Source organism: Castor canadensis, chromosome 10 (assembly GCF_047511655.1).
Source record: "Castor canadensis chromosome 10, mCasCan1.hap1v2, whole genome shotgun sequence".
Classification (NCBI taxonomy): domain Eukaryota; kingdom Metazoa; phylum Chordata; class Mammalia; order Rodentia; family Castoridae; genus Castor; species Castor canadensis.
This window is the reverse complement of record NC_133395.1, coordinates 75,934,218-75,957,176: the sequence shown is the minus strand read 5'-3', so window position 1 is coordinate 75,957,176 and position 22,959 is coordinate 75,934,218. Positions and strand designations below refer to the sequence as shown.

Below are 22,959 nucleotides of genomic sequence, written 5' to 3'. Positions count from 1 at the left end.
AAAAGTTTTTTTAAAAGGCTAGTTTCTTTCTGTCTCTTAAAAAATACCAAAGTGTGCTAAATTATAGCCTTGAAGTTTAAATAATTAAAACAAGTAAATGGGGGAAAAACCTAATCCTAGTAAAGATATACTGTATGTACAAAATTTGAAAATTAACTTCAATGATCAGTAATTAGCAGAGAATAATGTTCCATTATTTGCACCTATCAAAATACATATTCAAGTCTAGCAACAACAGATTTAACAAGGACTAAATACATTACATAATGGTAACATTATTTTATTGTCTTTTTGAGGTGAATTGGCAAACATTACAGAAGGCACAACTTTAACTCACTTTATTCAAGGTGAATAGTCAGAAGAATCCCCCAAAATAATAGATATTAGAAGGTACTATGTAACACGAAAGCTAGAGGAGCACACACAGAAAACCAAGAGAAGCTGGTAACAGTCTGTAGAATATTTAATGTTAGCATATAACTTACATTACAATAAGATGAGAAACATCAACATCAGTGTGTTAAAACAATGGGTTAAGGACACTGGTGTTATGACAGGTGGAGCTAGTGATTTTCATTAGCTTGTAGATGTTAATAATTTAAGCTCTGATTTTGACACCAATTTGAGAATTTCTTTGTCATCTTGGTCAAAAGTTCCAGTATGATGAGTTTGTTTCCTATAGAAGTTCCTAATGTCAGGCGATAGTTGACAACACAAAACACAGACGGATAAAAGAGGAAGGAAGGAAGGAAAGACTGTTCCTTTTGGCTTCTTTTGAGTGTTCAAAATAATGAATAGTGTGGTGGCTAAACCCTATAATCCCAGCTACTTGAGAGGCAGAGATCAGGAAGATGACAGTTCAAAGCCAGTCTGGGTAAAAAGTTAGCAAGACACCATGGGCATGGTGGTGTGTATCTATAATCCCAAGCCATGCGTGGTGGTAGGAGGATCATGGTTGGAAGCCAGCTCGAAATAAAAATGTTAAAAGACTCTACCTAAAAAAGAACTAAAGCCAAAAAAAAAAAAAAGGAAAAAAAAAGGCTGGGGACATGGTTCAAGCATTAGAACACTTGCCTAGCAAGTACAAAGCCCTGAGTTCAAACCCTAATACTACAAAAACAAAAAACAAACAAAACCAGTGAATATGAATTTGATACAATGACTACTTGTCAGTGACTTGGGCACAGCAGAAATGTCTGGAGGAGAAATAAACCTGTTATCAGTTCCCTGGCCCATGCCTTTTTTCCCTCCCCTTCTCTCCTCCCAGTGTGCCTCTGTTGCCCTCTGATTCTACTGCTTCCAGGTCCCTCCTCTTCTCAAAGAAAGAGCAAATGAGCCAATAATGCTTCAGTATAATTACTTTGACTTCATCACTTCTCAAGTTGTTTAATAGGATATTTTTATCAAGATTTAAGTGTTCCATATATAAGGACAAATGACAGTAATTGTTTAAGTCATACAGAAAAAGGGCGAGTATTCTAAAAATATTTAAAGAACTTCTTCAAGATGCAAAAACTTGAAGTCACATATTTTATCTTATAGAGTCTCATGATTTCTGTGTATTTCATTTACTCAATATGCTATCCCCTTTTCTCTTTCCAAGGATCTAAAATTTAAAGGTACCTATAGAACAAAGCTTAAGAGAGAAACTCCACGTATTAGCATGTAATAAGTATACCCAATATCGTCTGTGTGATCATTCTACATATTAGCAGGTAGAAACCACATAAGGGTATGCTAAAGAAAACTAATTCCTTCCAAAAGTTCTTTATACACAAAGTATTTTCTTTTGTTGATCTAATATTTACTATATTTTTGTTTTAGCATCAATAAATATTCACATTTACTGAACTTTAGTATATTACAAGATAATAGTATAAACCTAAAATTTAACTCAATTTTTATATAAAGTATTTTTTATTTTCAGTAGCATTTATAACTGCTGAGTAGATCTGACAAACTGAGGAAAGACTAGGAATTAAAAACTCTTCCTGAAAGTAAGTCCCATCCAAATGGTATGTTCAACTTTCAACACTGGTAGATGGTTTGTTCATTTGGGATAGTATTTAATGACACAGGTCTACACTTTACCTCTGCTTATCATTAATCAAGATATTTTTAGGAATGAAAACTAATTTCAACGTCTAAGTCAAATAATTATGAAAGTAAAAGCATTTCTTTTACCTCGTTATAATATTGCTCAAATATAGTAAATCTAAGAGGGATTAATCCTTTTTGTCTTGTGTTACCCTGTCTATAAGATTCATGTACCAGAAACTATCTCCCACCCTCAAATCCATAAAAATAGCCTTCTGTATCATATGTAGCGCAATATCACTCTTAGGTACTTAAAAATGTTTTTTATACTACTAGTTACCTACCCTACCTACCTATAAAAAAAAATCCAGTATTTTTAAAATACCCAAGCTTTTCTGAAATTCCTTCTTAGCTTCAGTTTCTTCTTGAATTAGGTACTAGTCCCTTGGTTACCAGTGAGAAGAAAGCTGGAATGATTTAAAGTATTTGTACAAATCAGTGGTTCTTAAACTCAGGCCTACAAATCCATACAGACACGTTCTTCCAGTCTCAAAGTCCTCTTTAAGTTTGCGAACTGTTTTCATTTTAATGATCATCTGCAAGAGGTCTGTAGATGATTCCAATAGTCACTTGATGACCAAGTGTAACTTTGGAATGTTAGTGCCTGTTCATGCATTAGGTTATAATTGTACTGGGGGCAAGCAGTCAGTACTCCATTAGCTGTCAAGGAGTTAATGAAAAAGAACAGAAGCTGACTTAACACATAAATGATGTTATTATTTCTGAGAGAAGACTGAATGACAATCTGGTACAGTGTATGAACAAAGGTTTTGTGGCAAGACGGCAGACAACTGGGTCATCATGTACCGTGCGGTAATGCAGACATGCTGCACTCAACAGTATCGCTGTGTCAGTGGTCACTGGGCTTGAGCAAAAAGCTATCATCTGGCACATGAATGGTGTTACTTTGAATATTATTAGCTTTAGAGTTGTATTTGCATTTTCTTTATAGATCCATTTTAGTGTTATGGTTTTTATGAGTTAATAAGGATAAAGAATTTTAACTGGCTCTATGTGTCTACATTTTAAAATACATATTATAATAAAGATAATTTAAGTCAGTACTAAATTACAGACTTATAGACTAAAAGTCTGTAAGAATTTTCTTCCTCTAAAAAAGCTCACCTACACTTTTAAAGTCAAGAAAACACTGATCAAATGAGTTCACTAAGTTCTTTGTTGACAAGTCTTGTCCTTTAAAAGTTCAAATTGTTTCTGCTAACAAAATATCTGGGAGTGGTGGCAAATCACTATAAAACCAGCCACTGGGGAGGCTGAGGCAGGAGGATCACAAGTTTAAGGTCAGCGTGGGCAATATAGTGAGATCCTATCTCAAAATAAAATGTAAAAAGGGATTGGCAATGTAAAATGTAAAAACCTTAATGGTAGAGCACTTGCCTGGCATGCATGAGGCCCTGTACTGGAGCTAAAAAAAAAAAAAAATAGGCTGAATCAGTGTTATCCCTATGTTGCCTGCTGTACAAAGGATCATGAGGACACTTGGGGAAGTTTAAAGGAAGAGCACAACTCTTCACTTCAGGAGGCAAGGCAGAATCTTATTAGACAGGAAAGAAGCAGAGAAAGGAAGAAGTACTGTGCACATTCTCCAAAGTTACTCATTATGGATATTAGCTTGAAAAGTCACAGCATAAACGAACTTCACCCTCTTTTGATCTTGTTCAAGCAACACATGAAGTGACATAAATTAGAAATAAGCTTTGTTTCAAACTTAATTTTAAATAGACTATGCATAGAAAATACATTATAATCTGCTAAAGATAGCTTTTTTTCCCCTTTTGTGTTTTGGTATAAATAGGTTTATTATATAACTCTTTTTTTGTTGGTACTGGGGTTTGAACTCAGGGCCTCATGCTTGCTAGACAAGCACTCTACCTCTTGAGCCACTCCACCAGCCCTTAAATAGGTTTATTGATAAGGGCAAAATCTAGGAAGGATACGGTGATCCATTTTAAGTCTGGTCTTGTACCATTTTTATTCATTTTCACTTTATATATTTATAGCTTTTCCAAAATGCTTGTGAAACAAGACATGGCATAAAGAATTAACACTGTTCATCCTTGAGAGGACAACATCACTCACCCATTGGCCAATTGTCATACACGTGCTTTGCAATGTCAGAAGCAGAATCATTAGGAGAAAACAGGAACTCTTTTGTTTTTCCACTCACCAAGATGAGGCGCAAATTGATCTGAAAAGAAGACGATGACTTTCTTAACATAAATTTTGAAAATTTTGAAGTAAAGAAGTAAGAGATGACTTACATAGGCTTTTCATTTGAATAATACTAATTATTGCTAGTGCCACTGTGTGGTTTTTATTTACTTAAATTCTATTAAGTTTAAAAAAAGAAACAGGAATTTGGTATGACTTTATTTCCTATTTAACATATATGTGGCAGATATATTTTGTCATAATAAATGAACAAAAGAAGCCAAACTTAATTATACTTTTAACTACAATGATGTCCAGAAATGAACTTCTGTAGGTTATTCTTATAGAAAAATACACATTTTTCTACACAAAAACTAATAGTGTTGTCTCTGCAGGACTTACCACTAAATAGGAAAAAGTTTGGGATCCACTGGATGGACATTTCTATGTCAAAATATATTTGTTTATACCATTCTAAGCATATTTTCCAGATGTCCACTTCAAAATTTTTATCTACCATATTAACTTAATGCTATTTTAAAAATCACTGTATCTGTTCATTTCCCTACAAGTCAAAGAAATACAAGCCTGTCTTTCTATAGTTCTGTGCCTGTTAAGAGTCAAAAAGACCTCACTAAAAGTTGGGTCTTCTCCAGATCTGAGCATCAGGAGGAGGCAATCTAACTTAGCTTCCATATATAAAGAATGCCACTGTACCAATTTGAATTGTGCCAACTGTTCCAGGTTACCCTAGCTGTCCACTTCAGTTACTATTATACATTTTTTTCTTATTATACACACCAGAAAATCTTTAGGATGTGAGAGTCTATAAGGAGCACAGTGGTACCTGTAACACCACCAAGATCCCAGTCACTGCTCATCATCTCAACCATAGTTATGGTGGTGCCACTCCTGGTGCCTCACCAGGTCAAAAATTGCAAAATATCTCCTCTTGAACATGCATATGTACAAACAATTCAGAATGTACCTGGATTCTGTATTAGATGGAACAGAATCAGATTCCATATTAGAACCTATATTCTAACTGTATGTACACATCAAAAGTTTTTTTTTTTAAAGGATAAAAGAAAAAAAAAAAACCAACAACTCTATTTCAGGTGAAAGCCTTTTCAACATATCCAGTAAGAGCCAGGCACCATACTCCAGCAGTGTGAATGAAGGAACCTGGAGAGAGGACTGAGTGACACACAGTGGGGGCAGAGGTGGTGGTGCCCATCTATATTGAGCAGGATGGGCAGGAAACTCATCCTTTTATAGATATGTTCTATGCATATCACAAGGGAGATGCTTTCATTATCTCCCTAAATAACACACATCACATTAAACATCTTTCTTGCTGGGGGCCAGTGGCTAATGCCTGTAATCCCAGCTATTCAGCAGGCAGAGATCAGGAGGATTTGTGGTTTGAAGCCAGCCCCTGGCAAATAGTTCAGAAGATCCTATATTTAAAAAAACCATAACAGAAAAGGACTGGCAGAGTGGCTCAAGTTTTAGAGCACCTGCCTAGCAAGGGTAAGGCCCTGAGTTCAAACCCCAGTGCCAAAACAAACATTTTATATACATATATTTATACAGGAAAAGAACTGATGAAATGACACAGTTGTAAAGAAGCACAGATTGAGTATCTTTAATACAAAAATGGAAATCTGAAATCCCCAACTTTTTCAGCATATTTCAGATTTTGCCTTTTTGCATTAGAAATGTTTAACATTTAAGACTATGCAAAGATTCCAAAACCTGAAAAACTTCAAAATCTGAAATTCTTCTGGTCCCAACCACTTCAGATATCGGAAACTTGTCCATATTATCTAGAAACTTTGTGTTCCATTTGAAAAAGCTCAAGTAGCAGTCTGTAAGAATTATTAAACTGCAAAAAAGCACCACCTTATTTATTTCCTGTAGAAAATCAGTAATAAGTAATCTTCAAGCAAGTCAACTAACATCTGTGCAACACAATGTGAATTTTACTTCTGAGATATATTACTATCCAGGGTTGTCTCTTTACATATGAATAGTAAATACTTAATATGCTCTGAACTTTTTCTTATGTCTCCAAACAACTGCATAAAGCCCCTCAGTCATTAATGCCCAAGAAATTATATTTCTTATAATCATTCAGTCACAAGTGTTTAACTAGAAAAAAATATAATTCACATTTCCTAAGAACTATGTAAATGATGTGATTTATCCCTTGGAATAATTTTTTTAAGTTTAAAATTAATCTCCACTGAACTTTTTATTCAAATTATACTAAAAAATAACAAATGAAAAAGATTCAGTCTTCAGATTCTGTAAAAGCAACACCAAAGCATACTTTTGATTTTCCCTGATGCCAATGGAAATAGAAAAATAAGTGTGTCTCTACCATAGACATCAATGAGAGCTGTTAAAGGATATGAAATGCAGATGTGTATGACTGATATGGAAAGATGTCCACAATGTATAAATGAAAGGAAGCTGGTTATTAAGCAGTACTGAGGAAACCAAAGAAGGCACATCCAGCTGTGATGACTTGTGTTCTCCCAAAATCCCTATGGTGAAAGAACTAACCTCCAAAGTGACTACATTTGGAGATGGTCTTCAGAAGGTAATTAAAGTTAACTGAGGTCCTAAGGTGGTAGAGCTGCAATTTATAGGACTATGGTTTTATAACAGGAAATGTTCTCTTTCATCTCCTCCCGTCCTCTCCTTTCCCCTTTCTCCAGCACCAAAACAAACAAACATTTGTTGACTGATATTTGGGTTTCTTTGGTTTTAGGATGCAAGATTCAAACACAGGCTTCAGTATTCTGGGTACTGTATCAAATGAACAGTGTAGTACGTAGAATGGGAGTAAATAATTTCCTGGTAGTCCTGTGGACAATGGGGGTAGTTCAAACATAGCACCTCAATATTTAATTTGTTGGGCTCTGGATCTCTATTGTCAGCAACATGCCACATTAATCTAAATGCTATCATTTAGGAAGGCATTTTGAAAAGTAAAATTAATTCTGAGCTACCCCATATATACTTGGTGCCTAGTTTCCAAATGATGATAATGACTGAGTTATTGATATGATATTTATATTGATATATTATATTAATAGCTTGGTCTTGACTTGGTCCTATGCATCTATCTATGAAGCAAAACTTCCTCCTACATTAGAAGTGTGAATCTGCCTAGTATGCAGCCAGTACTGTCAATGGAGGAAAATACTGAATTCCTATAATTTCCTTTAGAAGAAATTTTGAAAGCTATAACCCAGATAAACACCTGAATATGCAGGGTGATCAATAGTTAATTGGCCCTATATTACAGTAAGAATCTTTCCAGGCTTATTCAAGATCTTATTCAAGATAAAACAATGTCAACTGTATTTCTTTCAGTACATGTATGACAACATCTAGAAACACAAGCTAGTTCTTTTTACAATAGGATGCACGTATTAACTAATATTTACTAAGATTGGAAGCTAAGGTAACCCAATCTATAAAATACCTTTGAAAAAATCTGCTTGGGCAGGATTGAAATCTTCCACACAACACTAATTTTTTTTTTTTTCCTTTGCAATGCTGGAGAATGCAGGGCCTTTCACATGCTACACATGCTAGGCAAGCACACCACCAGAGCTACATCCCCAGCCCTTGGTTTTTTAAGACAGGCTCTCAATGTGTAGCCAAGGCTGACCTCTAATACCTGAGCATTGGGATTACAGGCTGCACCACCATGCCCTGCAAGATGTGTCTTTGTAGTTTAACGTGTGACAGGTTTTCTTGTATTTTCCTGTCTAAAATGAAAACTGCTAATCAGGACTCAGAATGTCCTGATAAGAGATGGAGCTATTATGTAATAAAACTCCCAGGAGATGGTATTTAGATATCCAAATGAATTATGTATTTAATAACTACTTTTGAGGCAGAACAAATCAAAACAAGACTATTAGTGAAGTGAAACTGCCATGATAATGTCTTGCAATATATACAACAGAACAAGAAATCTTCAATACATGTAATTTCAAATTTTAAAAAGTTTTCAAACTGCCATTTCTATTTGTTGGATTTTATCAATTTAAGGAAATCTCATCTAGAACTTATTTCACACAATGAGTTATTTTAAATTGGATGGAAAAAATGAGGGGAGGGAAAGGAGAATGGAAGATAGAACCAACTGGACCGGTCTTCTCTGAGAGATGGAGAGAATAGTTACTGGGGTTGTCTACTTCACTGTGAATTTTCCTTATGAAAAACTATCACTAGACACCCATTAGCCTTTGTAGTGCTTATTGCTTATGTTTGCCTTCTTTGCTGAATGACAATGACCAGCAAATGACCAGTGGGAAAGGTGCTGGACCTTCTTTGCAAATCACTTTTAAAAAGCCTTCAAGTTAGCCCAAGGGACTTATGCTGAGTGAAAAAAAGCCAATTCCAAAATGTTAAGCACTGTATGATTTCACTTAAAACACTCTTGAAATGACAAAATTATAGTGATGGAGAATGGACTGTGGTGGCCAGGTGTTAGAAAGGGGAAGGAAAAGGAACTACTTTATCTATAAAAGGTGGCAAGAGGGGTCTTTTTGTGATGGAACTGTTCTGTATCTGGCTGTGATAAAGCCACATAGAAATAAACACACACACACACAAAGTTCTTATGAAACTGGGCAAATCTGGGCAAAGTCTATGGGTTTTATCAAATGTTAGTTTCCTGTTGTTATACTGTGATTATATAAGATGTTACCATTAGGGAAAACTGGTTGAAGAGTATGTGGGATTTCTTTGTATAATTTCTTACTACTGCACATGAATTTATAATTATTCCCAAATAAAAAATTTTAAGCTGGGAGTGATGGCACATGTCTGCAATTCCAGCACTAGGGAGGCTAAGGCAGGAGGATCAAGCAAATGAGGCCAGCCTGGGATACATGTCAACACTCTGTCTCAAAAACAACAAAACAAAAAGTTTGTTTTTGCTTTTTTTTTTTTTTTAAAGTCAAGTACTCTGCTTCCTAAAGACTTAGACAGTATTTAATATGTGTCTGCTTCTGGTTATTTTTCTTATTTCCATTTGAAGATGGTACTTTTAAAAGATAACACTGTGTTAAAATAGCTACTTAGTCTGAAAAAAAAAAAGATATAAACCCATCAGAGACTTGTACTAAAAGAATGTATGAATCTGAAAATAGATGGGCATATTTTCTTTTTCTAGGGTTATGAATTTGTAAATGCCATATTTTGACTAACATAAAGAATGAGGGAGAAGATAAATGAGTTCACTTTTTCTATGTAAGATTGTTTTAAAATAGAAGTTATTAGCCGGGCATGATAGTGCACATCTGTAATCTCAGATATGCAGGAGGACTGGGAATTCCAGGCCAGCCTGGAACACACAATGAGCCTGAGGCCAGTCTAAACTACATGGTGAGAGACTAAAAAAGCATAAATAAATAAATAAAAATTATTCAAGTAACTTTGCAGTGGTAAAATATACTTTCATTCATTTACTTATTCAAATATTTTCTGAAACACACTATGTTTGGTGCCTGGATTACAAAAGATTTAATAACCTTGAAGCTATGAGAGGTATATGAACACAAAAGTATGGGAAGGAGTGGTAGCTACAATATAAAATTTAAGAGCTTAATAAATATTTGCAGAATGAATTTTAAAAATAAAACAAAGGAAGCACCTGTAGGTCTCAGAGTCCAGAGCAGGGAATGGTACAGTGAATAAAAAAGTAAAAATGACCACTTGCTATTTACTGAATGGCTTACTATACATATTTCAGGTACTAATTTAGTTACTCCAGCTAGCCCATCTCTAGCAGGTATTTCTACCCCTATTTTAGAATTGTGGGAATGGTTTTAGAGGCACTAGTACTTACCTATCTCACCAGGCAGGCTCAACAAATTATTTACCAAGGTCTCCATGGCTCTGCCCACTCTCCAGCATCATCTCCACCATTCTCACCATCCCCATTCTCCACCACAGGTATCTTCAGTCATCAAGATGAATTAGCAGTAAGAGTGAATTAGCCTCTACTTGCTCTCTATGTAGACTGATTTTTTTTCATCAAAGAAATACTGGGGGTTTTATAAGTCCATTGTAGAATCAGAAATTACTAAGCATTTCATATCTGACACATAGTAAGTGACTAGCCAATATCACAATTTATGTATCCTCATAAATCATCAGTTTTGTAAACCTCATAACAATACTACAAAATGTTCTATAAGTTATTTTATAATGTGTATTTGCTTTAAAATAAGCTAGAGAAACTGATAATTCTATGTGAAGACGTGCAATATATACTTTTTGGGAATTCTTGCAAATTATTCTTAAAACTGTAATTTTTTTTTAAGTTCTAAATCCTATAATTTATAAAGCATTTATAACTGACTACAGTAATATGTAACCTGACTATGGGATATCCCTTTAAAACTAGCTGCTTTAACTTGATTTCAATATACGATGACAGCAGTCTAATTTCCTATACATCCTGTTAACCAAATAACAAATTTGAATGAAACCAAAGCATCCTCTTTGGGACACTGTGTTTGTGTCTTGGGAAACCTTTGTTCTAAAGAAGGTTTTTAGGTCTCATGGCTCACTAAAGGAAGAACAAGTGTTCATTCAAGACAACTGTTCCTGTCAACCAACCAGTAAAGATAGGAGAAAGGCAGCTGGCAAAGGCAAAGCAATAGAGAGGATCCTGGGGAAGGGAAAGTACATTTGTCTGATACTCATAATATCTTTTCATATGTTTCAGGGATATGACAATTCTCTTTCCTGTGTCCTCCTCCTGCCAAGCAGAAATGTGATGGCAGAAGTTTTTGTTTGTTGTTTTGCTAAGACAGCCTGAAATCATAGAGAAACACACACTACTAACTGATTGTCGACTAGGTACAAGAAACTTTCCTTAGATATATTATCTGTTTTGGATAGTCTAGCATGGGTCATATTTCAACACCCACTATCTAGTACTTTCTCTTCTCCCTAGTCACCTAGCTAAACCAATAAATCCAGGTATGACAAAGAATGAATCTTCTAGATGTCTACACTTGTATTTGTCTGGTTTAGTACCTTTACTGGAGCCCTCCACAATATCCTCTCTGAGGCAGGCGCTTGTCGCTTTGCTGTGTTGATTCCAAGACTCTCTTCCTCCTGCCCATTTTTTGCTATTATCAAATTCTCAGCACTACTTTACATTCCATGTCTTTCACAACATTCCTCAATCTTTCAACCCACAATAACTTTTAATGCTGAAAGGAGTCTCAGAATTCATCCAGGTCATAAATAGGCAAAGATCAGAAAAGGCAGGCCCTGTGAGGCTAAGTAGTTAGTGGCAAGGCACAATAAAGAACCCAGGTTTGCTGGGTGCAGTGGCCCAGCCTGAAATATTAGCCTTGGGAGGCGAAGATTGGGAGGATCATGGTTCAAGAACAACTCAGGCAAAAACTTTGAGATCCAATCTCAACCCATGAAAACTGGGTATGGTGTTGTGCAGGAGGTACACATAGGAGGATAGCCTCTAGGTGGTCTAAGGCGTAAAAGTGAGACCCTATTAAAAAATAAGTAAAGCAAAAAGGGCTGGGGCATGGCCTGAGTAGTAGAGCACCTGCCTAGCAAGTACAAGGCCCTGAGTTCAAACCCCAGTACTGCAAAAAAAAAAAAAAAGAGAGATCCAAGTTTCCCTCCTAGCTATACTTCAGTGCAATCCCCAAACACCTTCTCAACTTAAATCACTGTAAATATTTGATTCCTGTCTTTTCCACACAGCCACTTCCGATGGGCTTACTATTCTTTTACGATCCAGATAACTTCAGAGACAACATACCCTTCACAACCTGTTACACACAAATGGAAAACAGATTGCACATTTCTTCACGCCATGGAACCTGTGAGGAGTAGATACTATTCTCAACTACTGTGGGCATCAGGGCCTCAGGGGGTGAGAATGAAGGGTGACTAATACATAAATTAGTAAATGTAAGGTTTCACCAAGATGAAAGGAGCCCTGGAGATGAGGGTGGTGATGGGTGTAAAACATTAAGAAAGAATTTAACCAAAGTGCACATTTTTAAAAATGGTTAACATGATAAATTTTATATTATGTGTATTTTTGCCACAATTTAGGTTTAATATATTTTAAAAATTCAGCAAGATTCTTCACTGTAAAACTTATGAGAAAATCTCCAAGGGGGGAAGGAGACCAGAGTGTTCAAAACTGCTCTACTTCAACTGGCACTTCAAAAGACTGAATACACGAATGTATATTAAGGCACAAGGCTGGATGCTACAGAAAACACAAAAATGATCAAAATACAATCACTGTGTACTTTATGCTTGCTATAAGGCATTCAACTACCTCAGGAAGCAGTGGAGGACAAATAGGTCACGAAATTCAAGTTTCTTTACTGATTTTTAAATTGTGGGGCATGATATATTGATGTGAAAACAATTTTTGTCTTATAAGCCATCAGTTTTATAGCATAGTATGGCATTTTTATTAAACTGAAATAAGTGCAGCATAGTAGTACATGCCTGCAATCCCAGCATTTAGGAGGCTGAGGCAGGATTACGAGTTCAAACCAGCCTGGGTACATAGTCAGTTTTAGGCCAGTTACATAGAGAGACCCAGTGTCAAAAGAGAAAAAGGTTGAAGTAACTGTAATTATAAAATGGTATGCTTAGACCTATTGTGCTGGAGTATGTCAAAATGACTTTCAAGTACAAGTGTAACTGACAGAATGACTTGATCATTACTGAATGTTTATGTGCCTTGTGTGTATTATTTTTATTATACATAACAGAATTGTTATATTTCTAAAAACATGCCCTTTTTGTTTAATGCTAATCCCATGGTATTAATGCTGGGAGGGTCTTTTAACAGTCATCTATAATAAGAACCATTATTTTTCCTTTTCGTAGGGTAAAGGCACAGATTAAAATTATCTTCTTTCCTAGCCAACAGCCATGGCACAAAGTCAAAACTGTTTCCTCCATATTTTCTTAACAGCGTGTTGAAAAGATAATCCATGTATTTGGAACCATCATGCACTCTGTAACAATGATTTATCCAATAATATACCGCATATAGAAGGCAGTCCCATATTAATGGAGCTGAAAAATTCTTACCACCTACTGACATCACAGCTATCATAAAACTTCATAGCACACTTGTAGTATGATGCATTAAATTACTAATGTGTTTGTGGTGACGCTGGTGAAAACAAGCCTGCTACACTGCCAGTCATAAACAAGTACAGCATATACAATTATGTACAGTACATAATACTTGATAATGATCTTAAATGACTAAGTTACTGGTTTATATATTTACCATACATTTTTATCATTATTTAGAATGTACTATTTATACTTGTATAAAAAAATGTTTAACAGTTCGTACTATAGATCAGTGGTGGAGCGCTCCCTGTGTTTAATGCCCAGCACCAAAAAAGTTTACTGTGAACAGTACACAGTATTACACTGGCAGTCCCTCATACACCTCCATACATTTCATGCTTCTGCATCTCTTAATTGCATCATTTTCTCTTGTGCTTGATTTAATCTGTATTGCCTTGTTTATCATGGCCCTAGGACAAACAGGGTAATATCATATGGTGTACACACACACATCCATATACAGGTGTATAGATTTCTGCAAGTACACATGACAGAATTGCCTAAAGATGTACTTCTTAGAACGTTTCTGTTGCAAAGCGACACATGGTTAATTATCCATGGAGCCACCACTTTAAATTCTCCAACTGCCAGATGATCATTTCCAATTAGGTATTTTGCTGTCCCTTCAAAAACTGATGTTTAAAATTGCACTTATATTTTTCTAAATAACAGGTATCTTTCCTGACTTACTCATTTCTGATGAATTCTCCTGGTCTACCCAGGCATGTAGACATAAAAGCTTAGAGTCATCATTTGCTCCCACCCTTTCCCTCATCATCCAGTCTCCAAATTAAATTCTGTCTGCTGCCAATGTCTCAGCCCAAACCATCCTGCACGTGGCCACTTTCAAAAGTTGAAGATTTTTTTGTCAGTGTTTCTCTACCATGCTAAAGTGTACTGATCATTTGTTAAGTGCTGCACAGCACTGTGCACAAAGTACATGGCTAACATCATACACCCTGTAAACTAGAAATGTCTATCTCTACTTTGCAGATATTGACAAACCAGGACAACCAGGCAAAGTAACTCTAAAATCACAATACGAACCCTTTAATTCAACAACTATTTCCTCTACCCAAATTTCTATTCCAGTCAAACTAATGTATTCATCATGAATTCCCTTCTGGCAAGAAATCACCAGGATGACTTCCTGATCATGCTTGGGCAGTTCTAAGCCTATTGAGCAGTGTGAAGCCTAGTAACCAATCAAGGCACACTTCCTCAGAATTTCTACCCAGTCACTGGAATATTCAATCAGTGGTAACCTTACACACACTTGTCCTAGACAATTCTCATTTATGTTTATTGCATCACTATTGTTATCAACACATTCTGCTTTTACCAGCTGATACCTCAATTTAGGCAATAAATTATAAGATCAGCCTACAATATGACACCAGTTTTGAAGCAAGATAGTTTATGTATCTTAACTCTCTAATGATCCTTGAGGGTAGAAAAATCAATCTTAAAAATTTCATTCCCATAGAACCAAGCATGATTTATTATATGTGTGGCTAATGAAAGATTCTGGAGACAAGATGCTTTGTTGTACTTTCTCAATTAAATCCTCCTTTTAGATCAAAACAAGGAAGAATGTATTTTAAATTAATTTATACATTTAGCCCCAGTCACAGTGCCTGAAAAAGTACGTGTTTAGTATAACGATGAATGAATAATGTACAAGAGTATGCCAGATAGGTTACAGTCAACATTCCTATAATATTTCAGCAATGTAACAGGTACTTTATATATAACAAGGAAGTGGATCTACCAACAATTACCAAGAAAAAAAGTTTTCTAATATTTTTACTGTTGTGTAGTTAGGTGATAATATTTTCCACACTCAACCATCATAGAATACAAGCTCAGAAACAGACCACAGTGATAATAAACTTACCCTGAAGAGGGAAAAAGAAAAATTTTCCTATTCTTGACAATGTGTTTGTCAGTTAACTTATTGCTGAAAAGTGATAGCAAGCTCTCCTGTTCAAGAAGACACTCTGTCTGCTTATGAAGAAAAGGATTGTTTTATGCTGCTTGTCCTTTGCAGTCCTATTCAGTTTGCACAGACAATTTGCATCAACCTGTGACTAGTGATACTGTCACTGAGTGGTGCCCCAGATAGCCATGACCTCATGTGCTCTTAATATTGAGGCTTCCATTTATAAATGAGTATCTCTGGAATACTTATGAATTCTGACTTGAATACAATGGTGTTTTATTAATTATTATTAATTAAAATTTAAAACTCTAACAATTTATCGACTTACTTAAAATTGGTATAACAAATTATTCAGCAGGAAAGCCTTGCATAACAAGCAGAGAAAGAGACAAGTGAAAGTGATGAATGCACCAATATCACTATGTAATACTGAATACAATTAACGGTAAAATATAGCATAAAATTCTGCATCAATGCATACTTTCTAAGCTAACAATGGTAATTAGTGTAATCATTAGTGCTAGTCACTGCGGTGAAAACTTCAGAATATTACATTTTTTTAAGCCTGAATGCCTATAAACTATAGTTGCTACTAAATAGAAATCCAGTAATAAAAACACTTATTATGATACAAAAAGCAAAATAAATAGCAGCAGATGGCTTCAAAGAAGGGAAATAAAGAAGAGAACCATAGATATGGGTCCATTAGAATATCTTCTCTACTTTTACAAGATCTTGAAACTTTCTATAATGAAAACTAAAGAGAAAGAGTGAAGAGACAGAGTTCCCAAATGAGAGGGAAAAGGATCTTTGACTAGAGGACCATGGGTGAAGTATGGACTACCTCTTGACCCCATAACTTGCAGACAACTGAGGCCAACCATCATTCTGGATAACCGGGCCACTTTGTGTGTGAACAGGATGTGAAAGAAGCAACTTGCCCTCTAGCCAAGGTGGAAATGACCAGGTCAGCTGGAAATTTCCCAAGAGTAACAGCAATAAACATATGAGGCTGTGATTACACTATATGAGCCTCAAGTTAGGGACAATATCTCCTGCTGCCTTGGATTCAGAGTAATCAAATCTCTCTAAAAATGGTGTGTAATTTCTTATGAATTATACTGGCATTACTTGAAATTGCGCTTCTTATAAGTAAATACCTACCCAAAACTGCTTCAATTCAACTGTCTAAGAACAAGTCAAACTAAAACATGAAGATCTCTAACAAGCCAAAACTTCCAATGGTATGGAAGAGAAGACAAAGTTTAAAGAGCCACTGCAAAAAGAGAAGCATGTTAGAGTTAATCTAACAGAAATAATTAGATGATAAAAATTAAGCCATCTACTACAAGGCTAGAGATGTAAGGTTTGGAGGTATGGAGCCATTGGAGGTTGTTTTGTGCCAAGAGTGGCTTTTGGGCAGAGAAAATACTACATTTACTAGTTTACTTCCATTTTGGTTTTTTTCAATTAAAATTTGACTTATGAAAATTCCAAACTTCAAAGTTAGTCCTACCTAGTTTTTAAAGTTAGCTTTAAGTTTTTATTCACAGTTTATAAATCTGTGAAATATATCATTTATCATTTTGATTCATTAACTGACCTTCTGTAGGAGTAACACATCTTTTAACTGAACCAACTGTGGATCAAAAACATTCAGGAAAAACAACAAAAAACCTGTACCTGTACAATCTTTCCTTGTCATCATTCCCCAAATAATAAAGTATATCAGCTATTTACATAGTACTTATACTGCATTAGATCTTACAAGTAATCTAGAAATGATTTAAAGCATACAGAGGATGTACTAGGTTACTTACAACACTGCCACTTTATATAAAGAACTCATTAGCAGACTTTGGTATCTGTGGAGGTCCTGGAACCAAATTCCCCAATACTGACAAAAAACTGTACTTATATTTTAAACTGCAATTATAAATTAAATAGATTCTATTTCCTGTTCAGATATTTCAACTATCTGATGGTAAATCTTCCCAATTATCCAATAATTCTTATAAATCTAAGAAACTAAATTTATAAAAAATGGTAAATCTTAGATTCTAGTAAATACAACACTGAAAATATAAGCCTTTTTCTTAAAAATTACAAGCAAAATCAATATTCAAGTATATATTTTAAATTGCAGGTACACTGAAGAAAAGTTCAGCATTTTTAGTTATTAGTAACATCTCAAACCCACTACGATGGCTGTAATAAATAAGACTGGCAATAACAAGAGTTAGCAAAGATGTGGTGAAACTAATCCTCAAATATTGCTGATGGGAATGTAAAGTGGTTCAACACTCTAGAAAACTGTTTTGTAGGTCCTTAAATGTTAATCAATTACCTTGTAATTCAGCAAGTCTAACCCTATATGCAGCTGATTCTTGTTACTGTGATAACAAAGAAGTGGCTGTAAATATTTTTACTTGTTAGAGATTCATATTTGAGAATTTAAGGTGAAATAAGATAGCTGGAATTTGTTTTAAAGTATGGAATTAAAAACAATTAATGGGAGAAGATGGCGGTAAAAAGGTATAATAAGAATGGTATATGTTCTTAATTGCTGATGCTTGGTGATAAGGACAAAGCGGTCCATTAGAACATCTTTTCAGATTGTAGTGTGGCTTAAGCTGTAAAGCACCTGCCTCTCAAGTATAAAGCCCTGAGTTCAAACCCCAGCACCACCAAAAAACAAAAGGATATCTTTTCTACTTTTATAAATGTTTGAAACTTTCCATTATGAAGTTTTTTTTTTAATTGGAATTACCAAGCATTCATAATTTTCCAGGGAATAAAAATAGATCTAATAAAAACAACTCCATTATCTCCATTTTGGACAACTTTCCCATGAACGCTCTAGGATCAGTTTCTTAGTTGCTAAGGTTTCTTCAGGACACAAGAGACTTTGGTGGGACAGGATGGACTCCTGCCTGCAATCAAATCTGCAGGCTAAGCCTACTTCCTCCTTCATAGTCATTTTACCAAAACTCCCTTTGAAAGACAGCCTGCCATGAACCTAAATCATGTCTTCCCTACCTCAGACAAGGCACTTGAGTGTTATCTGCCAGAAAGTTATCAAAACAAATCATGCATCTTTTCAGATAGAAACTTATAATAAAAATATGAGAAAAGTTTCAAAGTAACCAAAGATCTCTTTCATAAGAATGGTACCCCTGCCTTCAAGGAGACAATCTAGAATAACTATATACAGTGACTCTGAATCCAGAATACAGTTATTTATTATTAATGTATGCATCACCTAATTTTTCTGTTGCCTCAAAGAAACCTATAACCCTTACTCAGGTGGCTACATCATTGATTTGATTTGGTATTATTTGAATCTTAAGATGCATAAATTTCTTCCCATAAAACTACACAAGAACTTGCTAGACTATGTATCTCTTCATATACGTCTTATCTTTGGGGGCTTCAATTCTTTTAGATGATAAAATAATAAATGGTTTACGTGAAATTTATATGGAAACACAGGAAGACACGAATACCCAAGGCAATACTCAGTCAAAAGAACAATGCTGGAGGTATCACAATACCTGACTTCAAACTATATTACAAAGCAGTAGCAATAAAAACAGCATGGTACTGGCACAAAAACAGACATGAAGACCAGTGGAACAGAACAGAGGACCCAGATATGAAGCCAGACAACTATAACCAACTTGTCTTTGACAAAGGAGCTAAAACTATACGATGGAGAAATAGCAGCCTCTTCAACAAAAACTTCTGGGAAAACTGGTTAGCAGTCTGCAAAAAACTGAAACTAGATCCATGTATATCACCCTATACCAAGATTAACTCAAAATGGATCAAGGATCTTAATATCAGACCACAAACTCTAAAGTTGATACAGGAAAGAGTAGGAAATACTCTGGAGTTAGTAGGTATAGGCAAGAACTTTCTCAACGGAACCCCAGCAGCACAACAACTAAGAGATAGCATAGATAAATGGGACCTCATAAAACTAAAAAGCTTCTGTTCATCAAAAGAAATGGTCTCTAAACTGAAGAGAACACCCACAGAGTGGGAGAAAATATTTGCCAGCTACATATCAGACGAAGGACTGATAACCAGAATATATAGGGAACTTAAAAAACTAAATTCTCCCAAAACTAATGAACCAATAAAGAAATGGGCAAGTGAACTAAACAGAACTTTCTCAAAAGAAGAAATTCAAATGGCCAAAAAACACATGAAAAAATGCTCACCATCTCTAGCAATAAAGGAAATGCAAATTAAAACCACACTAAGATTCCACCTCACCCCTGTTAGAATAGCCATCATCAGCAACACCACCAACAACAGGTGTTGGCGAGGATGCGGGGAAAAAGGAACCCTCTTACACTGTTGGTGGGAATGTAAACTAGTACAACCACTCTGGAAAAAAATTTGGAGGCTACTCAAAAAGCTAGACATTGAGCTACCATTTGATCCAGCAATACCACTCTTGGGGATATACCCAAAAGATTGTGACACAGGTTACTCCAGAGGCACCTGCACACCCATGTTTATTGCGGCACTATTCACAATAGCCAAGTTATGGAAACAGCCAAGATGCCCCAGCACTGACGAATGGATTAAGAAATTGTGGTATCTATACACAATGGAATTTTATGCAGCCATGAAGAAGAACGAAATGTTATCATTCGCTGGTAAATGGATGGAATTGGAGAACATCATTCTGAGTGAGGTTATCCTGGCCCAAAAGACCAAAAATCGTATGTTCTCCCTCATATGTGGACATTAGATCAAGGGCAAACACAACAATGGGATTGGACTTTGAGCACATGATAAAAGCGAGAGCACACAAGGGAGGGGTGAGGATAGGTAAGACACCTAAAAAACTAGCTAGCATTTGTTGCCCTTAACGCAGAGAAACTAAAGCAGATACCTTAAAAGCAACTGAGGCCAATAGGAAAAGGGGACCAGGAACTAGAGAAAAGGTTAGATCAAACAGAATTAACCTAGAAGGTAACACCCACGCACAGGAAATCAATGTGAGTCAATGCCCTGTATAGCTATCCTTATCTCAACCAGCAAAAACCCCTGTTCCTTCCTATTTTAGCTTATACTCTCTCTACAACAAAATTAGAAATAAGGGCTAAATAGTTACTGCTGGGTATTGAGGGGGTGGGGGGGAGAGGGAGGGGTTGGAGTGAATGGTAAGGGAGGGGGTGGGAGCAGGGGGGAGAAGTGACCCAAGCCTTGCATGCACATATGAATAATAAAAGAAAAAAAAATATTAAATGGTTTAATCTTGGCTATGTCTCAAAACTTGGTCTGAATTCTGATCACAACAGGTTAGGCTATTGTAGTATAAGGTATTATTTGTGGATTCTGTTAACCTTTACTAGGCATTGTTTTGAATTCAGCTGCTATTCCTCAAAGGTTTCAAATTCTAGATCTAGAGAAATTACAGGGAAACTTTAGGGGAAAACATTAGATGAGGAAGAACGTGTCATACAAAGAGAACATGGTTTATTAAAATGACTCTTTTCTTTAACCAGTGACATATCAAGTACAGTGCCATGGAATAAGTAGTTAATGTAGTTCTAAGTTAATTACTTGCAAATGATTAGTAGAAATGCTTTATAGAAATTTGACTTCATTGTACAAATTATAAAGAAAAACATTCCTAATATATGTATTTTTTTGGGTGGTACTGGGGCTTGAACTCTGGGCTTCATGCTTGCAAAGCAAGTACCCTACTGCTTGAGACACACCTCAACCCATTTTGCTGGGTTATTTTGGAGATGAGGGTCTCGTGAACTTTTTGCCAGGCTGCCCTCAAACCTTGATCCTCCCAATCTCAGCCTCCCCAGTAGATAGGATTACAGATGTGAGCCACTGCCCCCCCACACTTGTATTTTAATTATTCACCATATTTTAATACTTGTTTCCTGTCGCTTTGGTTATCTTTGTTTTCTGCTCCCACATCAAAACTACATTTCTTTAGGGCAGAAAAGAAGAGAAAGAAAATGATGTGCTAGGTACTCTGCTACCTTGTGAAAGAGAGGTGATGCTTACAGTCAAAGAAACAGGCTTAGTTGGTAAGTGCAATGTGGTTTGAGGAGTATAGAGAGACTCCTAGAATTCAAAGAATTTAATGTCAGTACGGAATATTTTCCTCCTAACCTGACTACCGGTGAATCCCCCTCATCCTCTGTCAGGTCTCCCAATACATTTACTTCCACTGGTCAGGAGAGCTGATGGAGGCAGAACATTTTTAATTCCATACTGACATTCTCCAATATAATTTTACAGTCTCAACATTTTTAGTTGCTGAATTTAACTGACCTTTCATACATGACCCACATACACTTGGGAGGCTCTTTACATAACTGTTAATTTACCTTCTATGACTATTGCAAACAACAAAAAATAAATATGAACATTTCATGTAAATTCTAAGTCTTTATCCTGTTGCTAATCTTGGATTTATATGTGAGGAGTAATGAGCTTCAAGAAAATGGCTATTGTGGATTTGTCCTTTTCCTGACCTTGCTCAATCACTTCCTACCTTATATATGAAGTTCGTTGTATATTTAGGCCTATAAATCCTGAGTATTAATTAAATGTATGTAAGTTAAATTTCAACTAGACTGTAAACTCCTCAAGGGCGGAATCACAATGCCTTCAACTCCTCCTGTCATTGCTTCCTTCTGTTTTTCTTCTTTACCATCAGCGTTTTTTTTGAGAGTGGTTATCTGTGGTAGCATATTAAATGTCCTTCATGAAGGCATGGTGCAGACACTGAACCAGCTGATCATCCTCCCTGAAGTGCGTCAATAAAATCATCAGGGGGCTATTAGACAGAAGGAGAAAACACATGCACAGAACAAGGTCGCTAACAAGACACAGCAACTGTGGCAGAGATAACCAATCCTAAAAAGAGGACTACCGTCCACATGCTTACTGACAGTTCCTGGTTCAAAGAGGGTCAAGCCTCTAAATGTCTGCAATCACCCCACACAGTCAAAGTATTTAAATTATTATTTTGATAATTTCAGTGTGAATAAGGTAGCCTGATTAGAAAATATGTGAAACACAAAAACTCCTAACTGGCCTTGCTGCATCACAGCTATTATGCAAAGGATATGTATTATTTATCAAAAGATGGAAATTATCTTAGTACTCACCCCAATCTTAGTACTTTACCAAAGTTTATCATTCTAGTAATTTTTGACATGCTTGGTGGTAAAAAAAAAAAAAATAGGAAAGATAGTATCTATTGACTGATCACCATGTGTCAAAAATTGCACTAAGTATAATTATACAAAGTAGGTACTATCCTTATTTTCCACACGAGGAAAGTTATACTTCACTGAAGTTAAACATCTTGCCAAAGTGGAATACTTCAGCTCTATTCCCGAACCCAAGATCTTAGACTAAGAAAGGGCTTCTTCATCTCACCATGACTAATATTTTAGATTAAATAGCTCTTCATTGTGGTGGTCGTTTCATGCATCATAGGATGTACACGACCACCCCTCCTGTCCTCTAACTGGATGCCAGTGGTATTTCACTCCCAACTCCCAACCCACCTC

At 35.8% G+C, this 22,959-nt stretch overlaps 1 protein-coding gene across 1 annotated transcript in view; it reads right to left on the bottom strand.

The window, feature by feature from the left end:
• Ubl3 (ubiquitin like 3) overlaps positions 1 to 22,959 on the bottom strand; it is a 65,747-nt gene that overhangs the window by 7,558 nt on the left and 35,230 nt on the right. Inside the window, exon 2 of the mRNA XM_074043620.1 lies at positions 4,198 to 4,306. Within this exon, the coding sequence (XP_073899721.1) occupies positions 4,198 to 4,306 (109 nt within the window). The remainder of the gene's footprint in view (positions 1 to 4,197; positions 4,307 to 22,959) is intronic.